General features: G+C 45.1%; 1 protein-coding gene across 5 annotated transcripts in view; it reads left to right on the top strand.

Moving 5' to 3' along the window:
- Nucleotides 1-22,953, top strand: part of ltbp1 (latent transforming growth factor beta binding protein 1) — a 99,578-nt gene that overhangs the window by 73,826 nt on the left and 2,799 nt on the right. For 4 of the 5 annotated variants that reach the window (XM_015362996.2, XM_069179882.1, XM_015362997.2 and 1 more), the window contains 13 exons: nt 1,676-1,798; nt 2,380-2,502; nt 2,887-3,012; nt 3,792-3,920; nt 8,380-8,502; nt 9,223-9,351; nt 11,392-11,520; nt 15,304-15,444; nt 15,580-15,747; nt 17,181-17,261; nt 17,992-18,120; nt 19,531-19,671; nt 20,722-20,892. In XM_015362996.2, the coding sequence (XP_015218482.2) occupies nt 1,676-1,798; nt 2,380-2,502; nt 2,887-3,012; nt 3,792-3,920; nt 8,380-8,502; nt 9,223-9,351; nt 11,392-11,520; nt 15,304-15,444; nt 15,580-15,747; nt 17,181-17,261; nt 17,992-18,120; nt 19,531-19,671; nt 20,722-20,892 (1,713 nt within the window). The remainder of the gene's footprint in view (nt 1-1,675; nt 1,799-2,379; nt 2,503-2,886; nt 3,013-3,791; nt 3,921-8,379; nt 8,503-9,222; nt 9,352-11,391; nt 11,521-15,303; nt 15,445-15,579; nt 15,748-17,180; nt 17,262-17,991; nt 18,121-19,530; nt 19,672-20,721; nt 20,893-22,953) is intronic. The other variant, XM_015362999.2, reaches the window with a different exon arrangement.

The following is a 22,953-nucleotide window of genomic DNA, read 5'->3' on the forward strand; positions in this document are numbered from 1 at the left end:
GTAATTTAACATACCTTTCTGTGCTTGTTATTCTTTCAATTAGCAAGTGCTGTCGAATTTTATACAAAAAAACAGCTTTGTGTAAACACTGTATTCAACATCGTACTGTAAATGCCCAATGTAAGTGTGTTGACTACTATATATACTACATATATATACTATATATAATATATCATTATTTATGTACTATATACAGTATACTATGTCATTTTTTCTACAGTAATCATGACCAAAGACATCATTAGGACTAGCATAGTGTTACAGATGTCTTTGTCCATACAGATATATGGATAGTTGTTGACATGGACGGTCTTGGATTAATCCCCCTGTAACAGTGTTTCTTCCGCTTCCCAGCTGTTGGAGAGTAAGACTCTGCCAGCGCTCGTGTTTGCATTATTCAAAACCTCAGAAAGTCAGACGGACACAGCGCCCTTCAGCTTTACATGCTTGATGTCTAGACATCGTTGTTTGTGCATTGTTAGAGCTCTGCTGCCTTCTGTCCCCCCTGAGGAGGTCTGCCTGCTGTGGCTCTGCGGAGGAGACTCGTGGGCAGAGTGCGGGCTGCAGAGGCTCGTTAGCAGACAGGCGCTGGCCTTTCATCACACAGACGCCTCTTTGAGTTTCCTTCTCTCAGCTCCCCAGATTCACCCTCCGTCCCACATCCCTGTATAGTCTTTCAGACAGTATAGATCATTCACTGTCTTCCTGACAGAAAACACACACACGCTCGGAGTAAGGAGGGATTTATTGAGCCATGAGCAAGTGCTGCATTTGTATCTGCATCCTAGTTGTTTTCTGGGGTGTTAACTATCGATTTAACAGGCCACCCAGTCCAACTCCCACCATGAGCTGCAGTGTCCTAGAGATGCCAATACCAGTGAAGGACTATCCAAATAGCAGTGAATATCGATTAGTTTGTTTCATTTTGCAGACAATAAGAAGTATATTAAAAATTCCAAGTGAATGGAGTGTAATGAAATGAAATACCAAGATATTGCATAGCAAGAGCTCTTTGGTGTTTGGAAAGGGCTTCATACTTTAGTACTTTAGTTCCTGCAACATACTGTATAACTGAAAACACATCATTCATTGCAAAAGATCAAGCTAGCAAGTAAAAAAAAAAACCCAAAGTAAACAGGCACCAGGAATTACGAGATTCAGAATTCTTGACTGGCATCCACATTTTTTTTTGAAAAATAAAAGCATGCAGTTCTGCACAGACCACTTATTTATGCAATCACCTTGTAACTTTACTACTGTAAATATCTCCGTGTCAGTTGGATATTCATCCAGAAAGCCAGCCCTTGCCATTTTCCTTTTGAAATAAGTGGCCTTTGCAGCAGATTTTTCAGTGTTCTTATGAGACAGAACTGGATAGTACAGTAGTTTAGTGATGGATGAAAAAATAAAGACCATGAAGAACTGAGGAATGTGAGTGCAGGAGTTAATCCAGACAACATTCCTGAGCACCGACCCACAGTCCTTACAGATGGTGGAATGAAAAGTCAACGTATAGAATTTCTCGGGGGGGAAATATTTCCAAATTGTGAAAAGCTGCCTTTTTGTTTGTGAAGTTCATTATGTATGATCAGTGTCAAATTCCTTTGGTTAAACATACAGTAGGTATCTCATAGCTCATACCAGCGTTTCTCTTCCTGTTCTTCCCCTCACCTAGACATCAATGAGTGTCTGAACAAGTCACTGTGTGTCAATGGCAAGTGTTCCAACCTTGAAGGATCCTACATTTGCAGATGCAATAAAGGATATGAGTTGAGTCGAAATGGCAAATTTTGCACAGGTAATTTCCTCTTTTTTATGTTTACAACTTCCAGTAAAACTCAGTATTTAAAAGTGCTTGTGAAATAAAGTCTCAGGTGCCAGCTGGGAAAGGAATAAGGACACTTGTGAACACTGGAAGTGAGGTAGGAGCCGGATTGATATAGAAAAGAGCATTATGATCCACAAAAACTGCTAGGTTTTAACTTCTGTTTGTTTAAATCTAAAGAGAAGTTGCAAATGACAATTACTAACATGCAGTAAATGGAAAAAAACCCAGCTATTACGTTTTTTAAAGATGACGTTGAAATGAGTAACATTTTTATAATGTAAGCATCTGGTGTCTGGAGACAAGCTGCTAGACATTATTCTTCAGCACAGTGGGGGCACACCCTAGTTCAGCCCTCACTTGGAAGCTGACCAGGAGGACGCTGGCAGAGGAGAGGGAACGATTCTCAGATCTTACTAAAGCTTACTGCTGAATCAGGGCCTCGTCGGTCTCAAAATTAGTTGTGCAGTATCTTAAGAGCTGAGCAGTTTCCATGATGAACAGGGTAATGGTGCCCTCTGCAATGTCTGGACCATAATCTCTTCTGCTCCCAGATGTTGATGAATGTCAGGATGAGGAAGTCTGTGCCAGGGGGCATTGTAGGAATACAGAGGGAACGTTCATCTGCACCTGTGGCTCTGGGTTCAGGATTTCACCTGCTGGTGACCAGTGTGAAGGTAAGAAACTCTTAACCCCTTATGGGGATGGAAGAAAGATTCTTCAGTGGCTTCACCTGAAACCAGGTCACACACCTGCAGGGCTTCTCTGGGCTTTACAGGGCCAATAACATATGAGTGCTTCCACATCTCACTCTACCTAGATACCACTGTGAAGGCAAGCCACGTTTATCTGTGCAGTCATACCACACTTGGTAGGTACAGTATGCTACTGTATCAGACCTTAGCACGTTAGCAAGCATAAGCATAATGGTATGACAGGTGCTGATGATTTTCTTGAGTTCATGCTCAGCGTCTTTAGTTTAGACACTCGGTCTCATCTGCAGCTCCAGAGTCAGTGTCCAAATGTGTGGAGTGTGAAGTGGTTTTGCTTTATGGTTTCAGATGTGGATGAGTGCCAGGAGTTCAGGGAGGCCTGTGGAGAAGTTGGCCAGTGCATTAATAGCATGGGATCATACCAGTGCACATGCCCAGATGGCTTCCAAGTGGTCAACAGCACTAGGTGTCAAGGTAAATTCCACTTGCATAATAAATGTTTCATTCATAAGTGTCTCCCCCAGAATCTATAGGACCTTGTCTGTCTTAAACTCTTACATTGCAAATGCCTACATTTTGTCATACCTATAGACAGAAAATTAGTTTAAAAAGTCCTTTACTGCAATGCAAAGCACAAATGACATCAGTAATTTCTCCCAGTTTATCTTTGCTGGAAAAGGTCATTGCTTTTGTTGATATACTGTCTGCCTAATGTTCCGTGTATAAACTGAAACAAACACAAGTCCCAATGTGTCAGCTTGTGGCCTGTGGTTATTTCTGCAGTGCGGTGATGTTGTAGTACAAGCAATGGAACAACAGCATCACCAGATCAGCATGATTGTTTAAAGATGACCTGTGCACTGTCGTAATTAAATTAGCAGCAGGATCTCAGAAGCTTAGGTCTCTGCTGTTTTCTGTGCAACCATTTCCCATACATTGTATTGCCAATAGCAATGATGCATCTTTCCAATGCATTATTGCTCAGGGTCATCCAATAAATCAATCCTTCCTGTTTTCACCATTGCAGGTGCTGTTTTCACTAGTGAGGATGCTATTTGCCACCCTAGTGACAATTTCCAGATCATTTTGTTCCAGCTCATCTCTTCATGACTTCATTGGACTGTTTGTTCGATTGGAACAGATTAGTTGAAGCCTGATCACTGACCCACAAAACCTGCACGCTTGTGGCTGTCCCTGTGCCAGCTGGCTGCGCCATACTGCTGACCCTCTGTCCCCTCCGGCTGTTTTCTCAGATGTCGACGAGTGCCTGGACGACTCCGAGCTGTGTGGCCCCTATGGGGAGTGCTTCAACACTCAGGGATCCTTCCACTGCATCTGTGAGCGGGGGTTTGCTGCAGCTGAGGATTCACACTCCTGTGAAGGTAAGCAGCCTGCAGTCCGAGCGCTCATTTACATCGTGTGGGCATTTGGTTAGCTGTGCTTATTTATTTGACTTCTGGATTCCATTCATCAATTCTTGATTCATTGTTTGTGGCTCTCAGCTGATCAAATGTTAATGTGCAATGAAGATATCAGTTGTGGCAATAGTGATATTGACATTTCTCACTGACACACAGTCTTTAATCATACATCATACTGTATACATCATACAGTCATAGAGTGAATTCTATTGGTTCTGTTTTTCCCCATTGTCATTTCACGATCTTTAAATTGTTCTGTGTATACACTATTGTCAGGTTTATTGGATATGCAAAAGCACTGTCAACAGCAGAGAATTACAACACCTGCTACAGCCACAGAACTGTTTTTTTACGTTTTTGTCTCTTGTTCTGGATTATTACAAAAAACATTATATAGAAGGACTGAGCCACATGGAGGTTGTGAGTGGATTTGGCTAGCAACTTATTTCTGATTTGTTTGTTTTTTTTAACTGGCTGCTAGAGCTCAGGAATTTCAAGGAAAACAAAATCTGTGATCTCTTAGGAAATCTTCCAAGGGCATAGGATTAATAGATCAAATTCAGGAACAGTAGTCAGGGTCATGCTGCTGGCTACCTGAAAAAAAATTTGGATTACTCATCATTTGACTATTTGGCAATTTATCAACAGACTGAAAGAATTTCCCGAAAGTATGAGAATTACAGGTGAAATGAAACAAGACAAAGCAAGGCTGATAGCAGATGGAAATTTAAGCATCAGCCGAAATAAAATGAACGGGTGTCAAGATACTGTAAATTGACTCCCTTTCACCTGTCTGTACCGGAGATGCTTCATTTGCACAGAGAGGCTGTAGTTAGCGTGATTGTTTCTTCTGAACTGTTCCTGCCAAAGGAGGTCTGGTTTAGAAGTGTTTAATGTTCCTGTGGTCCAGATAAACAGAAGTGGCTTGCGTGACTGCTGACAAGCTGCAGAAAAAGAATCTCAGCTGTAGCTACAGGTGGCTTGCTGGATCAAGGGCTTGTCTTATCTCATCTTGTGATACTCCTTGTATATTTTCCCACCCTCAGAAGATGCCTCGTTGCCTCTGGAAAGTGGTGTTTAATTAGTTTTACATGTGTTGCTGCTATTTTCCACCAGCAGTCCTTTGCCAAAAGGCTTTCCCATCGCCAGAGTTGTTTTAAATGCCTTTTCCTGCAGTAAAAATAAAAAGAAGGGGCCATTGAGCTGGCTGTCTAGACAAGGAGAAATACTTTGCGCAGGGCTGGTCGCGAGAGCGGGAGCTGAGGATCAGCACAAGAGGTCACTGCTAATGAGTCAGGAGGAGAACAAAACAAGGGCACGAACGCAAACTTAGAGCTCTTCTGAAAGCCAAATCTACTGCCTCCTTTTTCCTGTAAAATACACTTTGACTGCTAGCACCACTTGTTCTATTAATTTCTTTTCCTTATTTTAGTTTGAACGTAAATTTCCTTAGATCAACGAGGTGGTCGTAAGTCAAGGTCTTTGACTGAGCTCATTCTGGCCGCTCAGTTCAGGGGGGAGACGAGGGTGCAGGGCTGCGCCCTGGTTCTGCTCCCTGCGACGGAAAATCGTTTTCGAGAGGGAAGAGAAAAGACTGGAGGGGAGGGGAGGGGCAGGTTGGCGAGGCGCGCACAGCGTCGCCCTGCCTTTGCCTGCTGTGGATTGCTCTGCCTCGCTCCAGCCCGGCCTGTACAGCACCTCAGGGCCTGGCCCCGACTTTGTTTGCTTTGGACTCCAGAACTGCAGCTCGCAAGCTGCCTTGGAACCCACTGCGATGAAGCGAGAGGAAAGGCCCCTCGCTCAGCTCCTGCTTCTTGACTGTGCCTCTAGACAGGCCAGACAGGCCTGTGGAAAGCCTTTTTGCAAGAAATGCTAATCATTGTAGCCTTAAAGAAGGGCTTAAAGGTACTATTCCTCAGGTGAATATTTTACCCCTCTTAAGAGTTTTGTCCAGCTAGGAGGTAAATTCCTACCTCCTCTGACCAGGCATTATTATTAAGCTCATGTTATCATTTTTGCTTCCCAGTCTTGAGATTATGATCTTTTCTTTGTGTGTTATACATGCGTTTGTATCTTCAGAACCAGACCTGCCTGTGCAGAAGGGATTGTGTGTTAGCAGTGTTTTACATTACTGTGGTGTGCAACAGACAAAACCTTTTGTCTGTTGTACAAAACGTTAGTGTGGCTCTCGGCCACACTAAGGAAAGTGTCTAATTTGGAAATCAGTACAACTCAGAAATGTTTCCACATACGTTAATGTTCACAATGAATATTTAAGCTTTTTAACTCTCTGGTTAACCGATAAACACCGGTTAGGTAATATTACTATACCCAGTATTGGCTGAAAAAATAATCTCCTTTGAAAAGGGAGAGATGTGGGCAGATTGTTTTCAAAAGGCATTCCTCTCTCTTTAGTGCATTTTAATAAATTGGCTAGTTTTTTTCTTTCTTTTGGTTCCTCATAAAAGAAAAGAATGCCCTTATTTATTGCTGAAAATAAAAGTCTTACACCAGGTTTTAAGAGCAGTCTAGCAAAACATGTCAAGAAGCAGAAAAACAATGGAATTGAAATTGGATGTTCGGGCCAGATTGCAGGCTTGCTGAAATATTGCCTTGCAATGGTATTTATTCTGCTGTGCTCGACTGTCCTGTTCTACACTGCCAGTTTGTACCTGCTGTTTGTCAAGCAGCAAAAAATCTAATGGTCAACAGCAGAAGGAAAACTGTTTGCAACCTTACAGCAGGAAGGAAGGGCTCCAGTCTAGTCCTCTAGGTTTCATTCAATCTCTGATTTTTTTAATCTCTTTTTTGCTTATACGCCATCCCCGATTCAGAACCAGTAATTGTGAGTTGTCCACATTTTGACTTGCGGCTCCACACTCTGCAACCACACAACACAGGAGAATGAGGAAGCGGAGGCAGACACCACTAACCTGCGTTTTAACACGTCAGCACAGCCCCTGGAGGTTCAGTGCCGATAGGCTGAAGGCTGAAGGCTGAACGCTGAACGCTGAACGCTGAACGCTGAACGCTGAACGCTGAACGCTGAACGCTGAACGCTGAACGCTGAACGCTGCCAGGGGCTGGGTGGGATTAGTTGGCCATGGTTCTCAGGCCCCTCTGGCCCTGTAACAGCAGAAGGCCTCAGGGGTCGCTGGGTTGCTAGGAGACAAGAGAGCCCTGACTGACCAGTCCCGTCCACCATTGGCATAACTCAGCCAATCATGTTCTGCCGCTTAGGGAATCCCAGTCATGATTGGCTAGCGACGTAACCCAGGCTTGAACCCACAATGCCCAGCTCAGAGCTCAGCCTGCACGCGACAAAGGTTTTCTTTTAAAAGACACATTACCTGTTTTCTTTTAGTTTTTGATCAGTTACTTATTGAAAAGTACCTGTGTAACTTGCATGGCTGGAGCCTTCGAAGATTGACTTGCCCTCTGGAATCTTTAGGTCTGCTCCAGGGGCGCCGTACAATGGCAGACCCTGCGCTCTGACCTCAAGCTTCTCTCCCTGTCTGTGTGTCTCATGGAGAGCAAGCTGGGGTATGCGAAAAGATAATTCCTAATGCAAGAAATTGTAAAGTGTTAATAAAGTGATGTTAGTTGTACCATCACAGAGTTCGATCTTAGAAGCGGAGCTGTGCTGTGCTCTCTAGGATGAGAGACCTCCAGTGAAAATCTGGTTGTTTTTTGAGGACCAGTAGGTGGAACAATTCCCTTTGGGCAAGAAATGGCAAATCTTCTACCCTCCAGGAGGTGATGTGATTTGAATGAGACAACACACCTTTGTTAAAGACAGCATCGTAAGAGCATAGGTACGAATCCAGATGTTCCTCTTGGAACATTCATGTTCCAACATGTTCAGTGTACCGAACTGTTGTTTCAAAATTGATGGTGAAGAAATTGAAGTGTGGACTTAAAAACCTGACTTAAGGTACAGAAAGTAAAGATTGTGATTTTGTGGATAAGGAGTGGGAGTCTGCAGTGCAGGGTCAGCAGACAGCTGGCTTGGATTAGCTTCATCCCACAGCCACATGGCTGTCTGACAAGTCTGGTGCTGATGTTTTATGTGCTTTTATTACTTATTTTATTATAACAGAATTCGAATACTGACATTACTTGAAAGAAATGAACACATGCCAGCCCAGTTTGCCTGTTGTAAACTCGTTTTTGTTTTCTCTGTCTCCTGGAGTTTTTTTTCCTGCTTCAGACCAGAGGCAGTCCGTAATCTGGGCCGATGCACGCTTTCATTGTCCTTTATTGTCCCAAGACAGCCATGTGATTGTTCTTTTCACTGAGTTTGGCTTAGAACAATGTTTTTGGGCGTCCTTGTCTGCTAACCTTGGACTGCTGTTACTGTATGTGATCGTCTTGTCCAGTGTGTTCTTTAACTCAGACAGGTACTGTGTGTTTCTTCCAGATGTGGATGAATGTTCAGATGGTACCAAATGCCATTTTGGTTTCTGTGCCAACACGGAGGGCTCCTATAGATGCGAATGCTCTGCAGGCTATCGCCTACATGCTGCCAATGAGACTTGCCTTGGTAAACTCATGTTCCTAGTTAGTAGCCTGTAGATTGTCAGTGCTTCGTTTGAGTGGGGATTTCCCCTGTGGTGATGTCGCCTGTAATGAATGACCTTCATGTTTTGTTTATGTGTGTTCCTCTGTGGTCCTCAGAAGGCGCAGTTAGGGCATGACACATTCATGTGCGTCTGCTCTTTGGTGGCCCAGTGGTTTCTCCCTGGTGTGACGAAAAACTTTTACTCCCCTGGGAAGCAGTAAGCAATCTGCTTCAAGTCTCTTGCCCCCAGCTGAACGTATACCCTGTTAGACCCAAGACTAGGGAATCTAAGCCTTTGATATTTCATGATATTTCATAAGGTCATACTTAGTAAGGAGATCAACTGTGAAACAGCAAGCTGTTGGTCAATATTTGAAGCATTTGTGAATCTGAAAGCAAGGAAGAGCTTTTAGACTCATTGAATGCAATACTTTAGTATTATCCTTATGGACCTTCCTAGCTGTGTGGAACACTTTGCTTTTTAATATCACAATTGAAGAGTCCAAGTTATTTTCATTAAGGAGCCTCGTCTCCTTCCCGTCCTAGCAGTACAGACAAACCCGCAGTTTGAAGATTCAGATTTTAAGTGAAGGTCCCTGGGTCAGATCATAACCTCTCAAACAGCAGTGTCATTCCTCTTTGTTATTTGCAGTTTTTCTCTGCTTTTCTGATCTGAGAAGTGACTGAATTGATCTCAAACAGATATTGATGAGTGTGAGGAAGACAGCGGTGTCTGTGGGACGTGGCGCTGTGAGAATTCCCAGGGCTCGTACAGGTGCCTCGTGGACTGTCCTCCAGGCTACACTGAAGAGCCCAGTGGGATCTGTGTCGGTGAGTCGCTCAGGCTGACTGCTGGAGCTCTCCTATTCCTCGCCTGCATTGTGGCACTGCTGCTGTTGCGTTGCCAGCTTACAGCCTCACCTCATCCTCATTTTGCACATTAGTCTAAGGTCTTCATGGCCACATGCAACTAGCGTTGTGTGCAGTGATGGGTGAGCGTGCACATGTGCGTCACATGGTGGAATGAGGTTCCATCAGTGATAACTATGCTGTTGGTTGCACCGTGTCCGAGCACAGCTCTTGTAGTGGTTTTACATGGTGGTTTGGTGGTGGGAAAATTAGACAGGGTAAGACCGCCTAAACGTTTTTTAAGCCTTTTAAGATTTTTAGACAGAAATATACAGTATCAGCAGTATGATACTAAACATAAAAAGAGAAAAGCGGAAAGCTGTTGTTACTACCTCTAAAACCAAGATTAAAACCATGAAATGCTGCTCTTTAAAATTCACCAGATGCTAAGGAAGTCTTTGCCTAGTTTTACTCCTGCATTCAAACATAACCAGCTGCCTGTGTCCTAATGAAGCTCAGGTGTCTCACCAAGTTTCTAACAACACGCTCTCATGGTATTCCTTTGAACCTTCATGAAAGGGCAGTGTCTGTAATGTACTGTCTATAGACATCTGTCAATACAGTGTAATTGTGTGTCTGTAGGGCACCTGTTAGTAGTTCTGCCCATGTTACTCTATCCACCTGCAGTACACCCTTTGGTACCAAAAGTCATTTTTTGAGTCTCGTTCATCGAAATGTCTATGAAGAGACTACTGCTTTCTCGTAGCATATCAGTGGCTGTTTTATTGCTCCGTGACATCGTTAGACTTAATCTGTCAGCTGTACTGCTGTGTTATATCAAGAGCTGCTTACATGTGTGTTACTTGTTCTTCACACACTGCATTGTTTGCGTGCTATGTGCGGTTTATAGATTTGTCCTCTCCCCTCATGCAGGGCATGTTCGCTTCACAGAATTCTTTTCCTTTGTCATGGAAACTCAATACCGCAATGAGCTATATTAAGAGACAGAGCTCTGCTTGCACTGCTTGCACTGTAGCTGAGATCAAAATGTCAGCTTTCATTCTGCTTTATGTGAATCAGTTTTGCACAGACATTGTGGGATGCTAATGGAAAATTTAGATTTGAATACAATATAGAATACTCAGGATGTAAATGATAAGCTTCAATTGCTCACACAGTACAATCTTGAAATGTTGTCTTGTAACATAAAGTAACACATTTATTCCAGGTCATCATTGCACGATGAGAGGTGGCAACTAGCATAATCTGTAAACATATTAGACCAAAGGAATCTGTTTAGCAAAAATGCATTTTATGTGTTATATATTTAACTCAAGTGCCCCTTTTGAACCTCAGTGCCTTCTCTAAGCTCAACCCGAAAAATCTCAGTTCAAATTTATTCACTCCTTTAAACGTGAAGAGACCAAGAGCAGGATGGGGCTCTGCCATAGACGGACACAGAAAAGGAGGAGTCATGCTGAAGGCCCTTGAAGACAAAGCCAGCTCACGGCTGAAAAGCATCAGGCCTGTGTTGAAATACAGGAGTGTCCTCAGACACACTCGAGAGGGAGAGAAGCTGCTGAAGTGGGGGAGTGGAGTGAGCCAGAGACTGGAGAGGAAGAGGAGCAAGCCGGAGACTGAAGAGGAAGAGGAGCGAGCCAGAGACTGGAGAGGAAGAGGAGCGAGCCGGAGACCGGAGAGGAAGAGGAGCGAGCCGGAGACCGGAGAGGAAGAGGAGCGAGCCAGAGACTGGAGAGGAAGAGGAGCGAGCTGGAGACCGCATGAAGAGGAAGAGGAGCAAGCCGGAGCCGGAGACGGCTCCTACTGAACAGCAGGAAAGAATACATGATCAAACAAAAGGATCAGTGGTACTTTCACTTCAAGGTGGAGGTGCAGGTCCCCTTGTGTTTTTGAGGGAGAGGGATCAACAGAGGGACCTCGTCCGGCGGGAGCTCTGTCTGGGCTCCGGGGCGCGCGCTCGGGGGCCGCGGCCTGACGCTGTCTGTGCTGTCTCATTTGCAGATGTGGACGAGTGCGCTGCGAACGGCACGCTGTGCGGCAGCCACGGCTTCTGCGAGAACACCGCCGGCTCCTTCCGCTGCCTGTGCGACCGGGGCTTCCAGGAGCCGCAGGAGAGCTACGGCTGTGTGGGTGAGTGAGAGCGGTCCGGGTTCACCCCCCCCCCTGGGCTCTCGCTCCGGGTTCACCCCCCCCTGGGCTCTCGCTCCGGGTTCACCTACTATAGAGGAGGGAATAGGAATGTCCATACTATAGAGGAGGGAATAGGAATGTCCATACTATAGAGGAGGGAATGGGAATGTCCATACTATAGAGGAGGGAATAGGAATGTCCATACTATAGAGGAGGGAATGGGAATGTCCATACTATAGAGGAGGGAATGGGAATGTCCATACTATAGAGGAGGGAATGGGAATGTCCATACTATAGAGGAGGGAATAGGAATGTCCATACTATAGAGGAGGGAATGGGAATGTCCCTACTATAGAGGAGGGAATGGGAATGTCCATACTATAGAGGAGGGAATAGGAATGTCCCTACTATAGAGGAGGGAATGGGAATGTCCCTACTATAGAGGAGGGAATGGGAATGTCCCTACTATAGAGGAGGGAATGGGAATGTCCCTACTATAGAGGAGGGAATGGGAATGTCCCTACTATAGAGGAGGGAATGGGAATGTCCATACTATAGAGAAAGGAATGTCCAGGGAGAGCTAGAGTAGAAGCAGTGTCCATGGACAGCTCTAAAGGAAGGAAGGACTGCCCAGGGACTGTTACTCTTCTAGAGGAAGGATGCCCAGGGACAGCTATGGAAGGACTGCTCAAGGTCTACTGCAGGGGCTGGAACGCTCCAAACTGTAATGGGACAGAAAGAACAAATTATAGGCTATCATTCCTAGCTTCTGTTATAACTTAAACACCGTTGCTTGTACGAAACAAAAATTAAATGACAAAGAATTGCAGTTCTTTTCTATGGAACGTCAGACCAGGAAAACCAAGGCAGCAGAAGAACAAAAGATTCAGACAGAACAGCAATATGTTCATTTGCACTTCTTGTATTTTGTCATAAATGTAAAATTGAACTTTTGTTTTATTCATTTTTTGGGCTTGATTGGAAGAGATGACATATGAAACTTGGGTCACTTTGTTACAGAAAATAAGAAAACTAACATTTTAGGTCTTTTGGACTGTCAGGAAAATCTGCTTTCTTCATGAGTGCTACAGAGGCACAAATAGAGAAGGCTTCCATATAGTGCTGCTCTCTGTGTGAATGAAAACATTTTTTGACCTGCATCTGTTTCTGGCAGGAGCTGTTTCTGATTGAGAGAACGATCCAAGTGCTATTTGTTCCAGTCTGTCTAGGAATCGACATAGTATCACCTAGACAGTTTAGGTAGGAGCTATGCCAGAAGCTGTCCTGGATGCTATCATTTGTCATTCTGTTCAGGTCTGCAATCCATAAAACATCTCCTGCTCTCTGTGCTGGTCTTCAGCTGTTTACCTCGAAAATGTTTTGATACTGAAAGGATAGCTAAGAAAAAAGCAAGATACCTGGCGTCAGTTTTTGGACTAGACTTAAAGTTTGAAATCCAAGCATCTTGTGTCATTGGGCTTTTGTTGAACATAATAATCTGTTATCTGAAAAGTTATTTTCTCCTTCTAAGGGTTATGCAGGATGAAAGGTAGGACTGCATGCTGAACAGGATGCCAGTCCATCACACAGGCGCACAGGGGCAATTTAGAGACATTAGTTATCTAAGCCAGTGTGTCTTTGTAAGGCGGAAGGAGCAATCTGTGTAAACTCACACACACACTGCAAAAAGCAGCAAATGCCACACAGAAAGCACCACAGGCCAGTACCTAACCGAGATCCCAAGAATTGTGAGGGAGCTGAGATCAAAAGAATCCGTGGTAGAACTTAAGCTCCAAAAGCAAAGGAGAATATTGCCTGATAATTGTGATCTCCTGCTGGATATCCCTTCATAGGTCAACACAATAGTTTTGCTTTTTGTATCTGTATGGAATCCCAGATGAGGAAGAAGAAACTCATTCGGGAATGTAACCAATTTGAAAAAAAACTGCCTTTAGACTTCTGGGTCTCTGTTGACTGCACAACTTTAACTTATTGGCAAACAAGCTGTGTACTAAAAGTGTCTCTGTTTGACTTTTGATGAGCATGTATGAAAGCTGGGAATAAAGGATGTGATTTTTATAAGGTAGTGGTTAGACAGGTGATAGTGTGAATGATCCACTTCTGCAAACATCTTTGCAGAGACCCGTCTAAAAAAAAAGAAGCTGTGTCATTGGTTTTAAAGTGATCATTTCAGGCGACTAGCACTTGGTCATTTTGTGGAAGATAATCTCCCTCTGTTCTCCATTCTAGGGAATGGCGTGGTCTTGGTTAGTAGCTAGCCTTGTTTTAAAGTCTTATAATAAAGAACAGTGAGCTCATGCCTTGGACAGCCCTGCAGTGCCTTGCAGGCTGCTGGAGAGCTGGAATCTGCAGTCTTGGTGGTTTCCTTGACTGGGCCCACGCAGCTCACATCTTTTCCAATTTCCTTCGGCAGGAAGTCTTGTCGGTCGGTGTGAGCGTATAATGTCCGGGCACAGCCGAGGCTGATGGAACACTTCGCTCCTTCAGCAGGACCGAGGGTATGGCAGCCAGCTGCCTTCCCACCCTGAGCACGCCTGCACTTTTCTGCGTAGAAATCGCAGGCACATTTTCTCTTCGCTGGGCCGACACCTCCCCAGGCTCTCCCACTCGAGTCGGTGCTATGTCGAAGCAGGGTTACCCAATGGTCGAGCCCCTGGTGAAAAGGCAATAATATGGCCCAGTCCTGATTCAGAGCAAAGCTCCTTAAATCCACAGCCAGGTCATCAGCCTGCTTTGCATGAATGCGATCTGGCTGTTAGTCTGTTTGCACAGATGTCAAACTTTAAGATGTTATCAGCAACCAGAATCCGTAACAGACGTTGTTTGAAAAAAGGTCTTTCCCAATGTAATAATTGCACAAAATTCTGTGGTATGGAAATACATCTCGTATTATTAACCATTTCTCATCTTTGCTTACAGACCCCAGGGATTAAGATGAGGGTCAAAAATGGATTAGTTGTTTGTATAAAAAGTTGTTATCTTACAGTCGCTGATCTAAAATTCTTCATTAACCTCCAGAACTTTGCCCATTGAGATATGACCATTGTAAAAAAGTACTGCTTGGCTTGTGTCTGAAAAAGGATCCCATTGTAGTTTTTCTGAGTCTTCTTGCATGCTTCAAAGTACAGAAGAAACGTGTTTGTGTTTAGCAAGGTGTATAAACTGTATTTAAGGAATTATTTTGTTCTGCCAGAATAAAATCAGTAAAATAGGATGTCACTGAAGGAGAATCTGTGAAAGTCTTCCATAAAACTTTCATATACTGTATGTTCTGTGCTTCAGACACAACTTTCTGCCCAATTTCCACTGTTAGGAGGCAACGTGCTGTGCTCTAAATATGGCACAAAAAGTTATGTGCCATTTTTAACAAGGACGTGTTTGTGTGTAGTAAAAAAAGGAAATGCCTGGAGAGTTGAAGACCAGATACAGTATGTGTTCCTGACTGGGACCATCCAGTTCATGGATCTCATGGATCTGTCCCGTTCACACATTGTGTATCTGTGCTACTGTTGAAGCACAGGGATCATGAAATCCTCAGGGCACGTATACACTGCAGCAAGAGTTTGTTGTATCGTCAGACATTACGTATTACTGTTTCAATCCTCTTTTATTCCAAGATAAATGCACGTCGGATATTCAGCCTTAAATAATATGTATGTTTTTCTTGTGCGGAACATAAGCAAATTCACCTGCCAGGGAAGGGCAAAAGCCCCCCTGTGCCGTGGTGAAAGCCCCCCTGTGCCCGGTGTCTCCCCTCTCCAGACGTGAACGAGTGCGAGCTGCTGAGCGGGGTGTGTGGAGAGGCGCTGTGTGAGAACGTGGACGGCTCCTTCCTGTGCGTGTGCCCCCACCAGAACGAGGAGTTCGACCAGATGACGGGGCAGTGCCTCTCCACGCCTGCAGGTGAGCGGCGCAGCCGCCTCGCTCCCTGTCCTCCCCTCCCGTGTTTGTCGTTTGTTGCCGCAGTGGTGTCGAGCTCTCTCGGAGACGTGGGTCCGCGCTGTGATTCAGTTCATCTCTCCTTGTGTGTTTGGACAGCCACCGTCCCAGGGGTTGGCAGGAAGGAATGCTACTACAATCTGAAGAACGAGAACCTGTGCGAACACGTCCTGAACCCCAGCATCACCAGGGAGGAGTGCTGCTGCACCATGGGGGAAGGCTGGGGGGACAACTGCGAGTTCTTCCCCTGCCCTGACGCAGGCACAGGTGCTGCCACCCTGCTGTTCACATTCGACATTCTCCAGTGCTCTCTCCACACTGCGCTACGTTCTCCAGTGCTCTCTCTCCACACTGCGCTACGTTCTCCAGTGCTCTCTCCCCACACTGCGCTATGTTCTCCAGTGCTCTCTCTCCACACTGCGCTACGTTCTCCAGTGCTCTCTCTCCACACTGCGCTACATTCTCCAGTGCTCTCTCCACACTGCACTACATTCTCCAGTGCTCTCTCCACACTGCGCTACGTTCTCCAGTGCTCTCTCCACACTGCGCTACGTTCTCCAGTGCTCTCTCTCCACACTGCGCTACGTTCTCCAGTGCTCTCTCTCCACACTGCGCTACGTTCTCCAGTGCTCTCTATCCACACTGCGCTATGTTCTCCAGTGCTCTCTCTCCACACTGCGCTACATTCTCCAGTGCTCTGTGCACACCTGCAGGGCGTTGACCTGGTGGTCTCTAAGTGCTCTCTAAGGACACTTGTATCTCACTTTGGGATATTTGCATCCTATTAATTATACACCTGCACCTAATTATGCATCTGCAGCTGCAACCTGAAACTTTGCTTTCTACAACATCACTTTGCACAAGGGGAGATCATTTTAACTTCTCCTATAATCCAAGCTACGTGCATATTCTGGTAAAAATAGGTGCGGGAGTCCTTAACTAGGACCTGACCTTCAGGATCATTATGTACTGGTCATTTAGGGGAGATTTTTGGATTAAACATAGAATTCATCAACATTTTACTGTGGCTTTCTTTCATGTTTGTATCTTTATGAAGCCATCTGTGCTAAAATCAGTCCTGGAAAACGTCAGTTTTGCAGAAATCAAAGAAGGCACATTAAAAAATGCTCTTCTGAATGAGTTGCAGCACTGGGTCCCTCCCACTGCTCTGGCTAGATGCTTTCTGTCCAGCTGGTGGAGGCAGCAGTGCAGGGCAGCACATAGGGCTCTGGGCTCAGAGCTGGAAGGACGTGGGTCTCAGTCCCTGCTTTGAGGGGCTCCAGCCGCCTCACCCCTACAGTCATGCCCTGCAATGGACTAGGCTCACGTCCAGCTGAGCCTTAACGCCGAGCAAACTGGGAAAAGCCCACCAGCTCGACTGTTTCATTATATACAGTACCCTCACCGAAACTGACTTCGAACTCTCAGAGTGAGAATTGCATTTCTCAAGGCTAGCTGTTTGATTTCCAGAGCCTTGCAAGTCTGTGGTGTAGAAACCAGGAGGTCATTGATGAGCTGATTGACATTCTCGCAAAAAGGGAGTTTGCATGGACCTGTCTTTTTAAGAAAGTGTGAAGGGTTCTCTGGAGTTAAACAGCTTTAAAATGAATTGAAAGGTTTTAACCTGAACAAATAGAAACATGATGATGAAGCTGCACAGTAACCATAAAAAGGCTGAAGCGTTTTTTTTCTGTTTGCAGATCAGTTTTCCGAAATGTGTCCTGCAGGAAGGGGTCTCATTCCAACTGCAGACTCGCATTATGGGGCAGACAAATTTGAAGGTAAGTGTGGTTGGACCATACAGCCTGTAGGTTAGAGAGAGGATCAGGAGGGAGAGCTTTTACTTAAATGCTTGAGCACTGCTCTCTGTCGTTTCAAAGAGACCGAGATGTGGTCATGATTCTGAAAGCATCCGTACTCAATTTAGATTTAATACTCTAAATCCGCACACAGACCTTTCTGCATGTTGCAATTAAAAACCAAGTCAGAGCCACTTTCTGATGCCTTTTGTCTTTGCCTAACTTTTCTTTTTGTCACACAATGGACAAGTATGCTCATATGTGACGTCCACACTAATTTCAAGTGGAAATTCAGTCCAATCCATCTGTTTGTTCATTATCAGAAAGCTTCTTATTCTTGGTAAGAGTCACAGTGCCTTGGATCCTGTCCCAGACGTCTAGGGGCAGGGGGAGCCTTCCCCTGAAGTAAAAATAAATTACAACAGCGACTTCAAAAGAACAAGATATTTTTCAGACTTCAGTTTCATTGATTTTTTCTGTGTTATGGATAAGAAACAACATAATCTTGTGTTCTGACTTCAATGTACAATCATGGCAAACTGAATTCATATTCCTGACATTTTTTTTTAACTGCAAGTTAGAAATAGTATTCTCAAGAGAAGCAGTTACAGTTATTTCTGTATGTTCTAGACATTTTGTATGGAAATATTTGGATTATCTTTTGAAGGGCTAACGCACCAGGTTTCTGATAACTTCTTTTTTCTCTTCACAGATGTTGATGAGTGTGCTATGTTTGCTGAAGAAATCTGTAAGGATGGGTTCTGTTTAAACACACATGGAAGTTTTGAGTGTTACTGTAAACATGGCTTGTATTACGATGTAGTAAAGCAACAATGTGTGGGTGAGTAACAGAAGATTTTGTCAGAAACGCTTTCTTTATTAAGTAAAGTTAAAGTGAGAAGACTGAAAATGAAAAACAGTGTTTGAAGGACTGGTATTGATGTTATGCTCCCCACCACATTTAAATGTCAGCTGTATCACAAATGATTAGGTCATCTTTTACTGTATTTCAGTTGATTTTGTGATTGCAGGAGGCAGAGTGGTGCAGGTGTTAGCATCGCTGCCTCACAGCTCTGGTGTCCTGGGTCCAGGTCCGGCCGTGGGGTGTTGTCTGTGTGTTAGTATGGTCTCCTCCCACAGTTCAAAGGCATACCAGCAGGCTAACTGGCTTCTTGGAAAATTGGCACTGGGTGCGAGTGTGTATGTCTGTGCCCTGTGATGACCCTGTTTTGTAAGAAGCGGTTAGAAATGGATTTTGTGAGCGCTCTTGTGCGTTTTTGTAGTTTCCACTACAGTTACCATAGCAATAGCTCTCTCTTGGAAAATGCCTAACTGGGATTACTGCTGTAGTACATGACTAAAACATGGAGCCTTTCCTACACTTAATAGGATGATGTCACCTCCAAACGTTGTAAAGAAGGCAGAAGACATCATGCTCAGCAGCTGAGATTAGGATTTTGAACAGGCATTCAAAACATTCTTTTAAATGATATTTTTTAAAGACAAGCTAAATCCTAAGAGGAAATGTTCTTAGGGCAGCAAGGTCTGAACAGTAGGGAATGTGATGTCTGTATACTCTGCAGCTGTGAGGACCCTTGATTGCTCCCAAGGGACACCTGTGTTGTGAGGAGCTCTCAAGGGGTGTCCATTCACCAGCCATTGTGTTGAGGGACAGCAGTGTAAATATTTAAATGTTTGTCCTGGAGGGGGGATTACAGGGATCTGACTCTGTGCCAGAGCTATTTCAGAAACCAATTGGTGGTCTAGGCGCTTCAACTTTGATTCAGAAAACAGTGTGAGGCAATGCACATCTGGCCAAATGATCTGGCACACTGTAGCACTGCAGCCTTTAGAGGAGAGATGGCTGACTGGAAGGTTATCCAGCACTCCGAAACCAGAGCCCAGCATGGCTCCACCAGCTGACGCAGTGAGAATCTGATAAGTGATTAAAGTCTGATGGTGCTGGTGGCAGGAGGATGTCTATTTCAGTCTTGTAAGATTGTCTGTGAAATGTGTGACATAGAAAAGCTAGGACAAGAGAATGTATTGATTGAACAAGACTCTAGATTTTTTTCCATCTAAACCTTAGATGAGTTATTACCTTTCTTTTGAATCCCATCTCTGAAGCTGGGTTCTACTGGACTGATCCAGTATGTTTTCATGGGTATAGCAAGAACCCCCTCCACCTACAACTTTGCAGTCAGGGACCTAGGACCCATATCGGCACTAACTAGAAAATTCCTCCTTGCAGATTTTGACGAGTGTGAAGATGAGTCCAGCTGTATAGACGGAATATGTCTGAACTCAGAAGGGTCCTACACCTGCCTCTGCACGCCCCCCATGGTCCTGGATTCCAGTGGGAAACGCTGCATTGGAGCACCAGAGCCTGGTGGTGAGCGGACCAGACTGCAAACCTTCACATTAGCCAGTAGGAGGAGCTCCTGAGTCTGCCAATCAAAGTGCAGGTTAAGCCAGGTCAAGGGTCTCGGGGTTGCCAAGGATTGGGTGACCTTTGTCACCTTGGCTTTCGACACAGCAGCGAGTCCTGGGACCTGCTGGGGAAAGACCTGCTTCTCCTCCAGGTGGCGCTCTCTCTCTCTCCCCGGTAGAGCACAGAGGAGTTTGCAGTGGGTCAGATAATGAAGGGCCCCATCAGGTGGCCACAGAGGGGGACACACCCCGCTACCCGTGTGGTACAAGAAAAAACAAGCTGATAAACAACTGGTGAAAACACATCAGTGCGAATTTTTCTGTCAATCTGCAGCAGAGTGATTAATATCTAATATATAATAGCTAAACAAAAGTCTGTTCTCCATGTACACACCCTTCAAATCTGGTATCATGTTCTAAAAGTGCAAAATGTTCTAAAAAAAAATTGCCCTTGATTCCCTCTGGCCACTCTTTTATTTTTTTTCCCTACTCATGTGCCCAGTTTTTCTAACTCTGAACAGATTTTTTTCTATACCTGAGCTGCTCTTAACCTTGTGAGAAACATGTGGCAGACAGCACTGTGTCTGGGAGCTGTATTCCGCAGCTGGGTGTCATACCTGCAGCTCTGAAAGGCCTTGTTCTGTCATTTCCTGTGTCTGTGGAAAAGACCTGTTTTTTTTCGCACCTTTTTTTCCGGGTGGCTGAGCTCTAGGCACCTCGTTATGTGACGTCATGGAAACGGTGGTGGTGATAAACAGGGATGAGAATACACTGTGCAGAGAGAGAAGTCGAAACCTGAAAGGGAAAAGCAATGAGAGACCCTCGGCAGCTTTTACCGTGAAGGGGTGGCATCACGATCAAAACCCCCCAGTAAACGTACCCTCCCAAAGCCAGTTTTCCAGGCTTAGCGCTAGTTGATCTTTTAAAGTTACAAAGGAGGTCCTGGAGCAGAGTTGTCGATCAGTCCCTGCTACGGAGGCCTAATGCTTGTGCTGGTGTGTGCCGCTCCCAGAGCACAGGGGCCAGGGCGTGGTGTTCCAGGATGTGTGCTGGCAGACCATTGTCGAGGGCAACACCTGCAACAACCCGCTGCCGGGAAGGAAAACCACCTTCGCCGAGTGCTGCTGTCTGTACGGCGAGGCCTGGGGCATGGAGTGCGCTTTCTGTCCCATGAAGAACACAGGTACGTCAGTCCCTTGAGAATGCAGCAGATTTCCAGCGCGGGCCCGGGGATCAGACAGGTCTGCGCTGCTCTTTAGATGCTGGGCAATCCAAGCAAGTGCAGTGTCAAGACGCCTTGACGACGTTTAACCAATTCAGAGGAGCCTCTTACCACCTCCACTTGGTGGTCATGGCCCACCGTGGTACTAATAACGTACAGGAACAAGAGCAGGCTCAGGAGCAGAACCCCCACAGCGGCCTTCTCTGCCAATACCACATGCTTGCCCAGGTAAGCAAGATGAAGCATCAAGATGTAACGTGGTTCAAAGACTTGTGCAGCGAGACGGGGGTTTAGATGAATGAAGAGCTGGGGGGTCCGCTCTGGACCCAGGGGTTACAACAGGCCTAAGCTGGAAGTTGTGAAGGAGAATTACAACTAGGGCAGGCAGAATTTTGTGTTACGGAGAACACTTAGGAATTTCCGAGGAACCATTAAACACATGGGGGTCTTGGCTTTATGTTGTGACAGATTCACTCAGATTATGGGAAAATGATAAGTGCTTATGGATTGATAGCCCAGTCTAGTTATCATTTTTATTCAACACTATTACATTCTTATGTTTTCTTGACTATGCTCACATGACCTTCCATCTAGTTTTGTCCTTGCCATTTCACTCATCAGGCTAAACTCTTCTCTCTCTTCTCATAAAATGCATATTGTACACGCTTTGCGAATCACCAGGAATTTTCCCCTAATCGAACACAACATGAATTTCAGGACTTATTTCTGTGCAATTAAATTATCGCCTAAACAATGTTCATTCATCCAAAATGAGAGTTGGAATGAGGGAGACGGATTTGTGCACCTTTCTGGTGTGGATTGCAAATCCAGAGCACTGCCGCCCTGGGTTCAGTAACTATAAGAAAATATAGTGTATAATTATTCCTGCTAATGATTAATAATTATTTCCTTACTGAGTATCAACTCAGAGAGGAGTGGTGCAGTTAAATATTAGTGTACAGTACTGAAAAGTATATCAAACAAACTAGTTCAGGTGGGGAGCTGCATCAGCATGCGTAGTCTGCAAAGGAACAAGTAATGGGTTTATTCCCTGCTGAAACGAGAAGAGGAAGCATACTGTGAAGCCTTCTTCAGCATGGAATAAACCTATTTACTTGTTCCTAAACATAAAATATGCTGCATGTGAAAAAACGTCCAGTACTCACCAGGTTCCACTAGAGGGCACTGGTTGCTCTGTTAATCTGCATCTTCTGTGCTGGTCTTGTGTTGCAAGGAGTCATGGGTTTCTCCTAAGCTACTGAATTGGGTTGAGTATCACATATGGGGCATCTGTGAAGAGTGACGTTGTGCTGTGTACTGCCTCTTTCACACTGTGTAACTAGGTACTTAAGAGTGTAATTCAGCCTGAACCCTGAGCTCCTAGGAGAGGAGACCCTGTGAAGTGATGTGCTGATGATCCCAGCAGCTCTCCAAGCTGTGACACTGATTACTGTACGTCTGCTTTCAGACGTATTGGATCCAGTTCTCCCTTGTTCTTTCCTAACCACTAAAAGCACCTTTTAACACTATTTCGTACAGGTAGTGTAACACCTGGGTATACAAGGGGCACCAAGTACTGTACACAGAAAACAAGTAAGAGTTAGTTCCACGTTGAAAGTAGGAAGAATAAAATCCTAGACGTTTCAACTGTGGTGTATTCTACACCCTTTTTGCTCATCAAAGTGGAATGGACCTCTGCAGCATGTACCCCTTTTGGCAGCCCACAGTGATTTTGTCTTGTTAACTCAGGGAGGGCTGTTCGCCATGTGTCCTGAATGCACACCTGCAGGGGCTCTGGCGAGGCAGAGTGGACTGACCCCCCTCCCAGTTCAATACAGTTTCCACCTAACTGGGGGCTTCCCACGATCTCTGCAAGACAACCTTAACAGTCTGCGTTCTGGGTGCTGTGTACACAGCACTCAGCTGGAACCTCAGAACAAAATGAGCGCGGGTACGATTCATGCTAGGACAGCGCAGTGGTCAGCACTGCTGCCCTCCAGCCCCTGGGGTGCTGCTGCGCGG

The sequence above is a fragment of the Lepisosteus oculatus genome, chromosome 17 (genome assembly GCF_040954835.1).
Source record: "Lepisosteus oculatus isolate fLepOcu1 chromosome 17, fLepOcu1.hap2, whole genome shotgun sequence".
Lineage (NCBI taxonomy): Eukaryota > Metazoa > Chordata > Actinopteri > Semionotiformes > Lepisosteidae > Lepisosteus > Lepisosteus oculatus.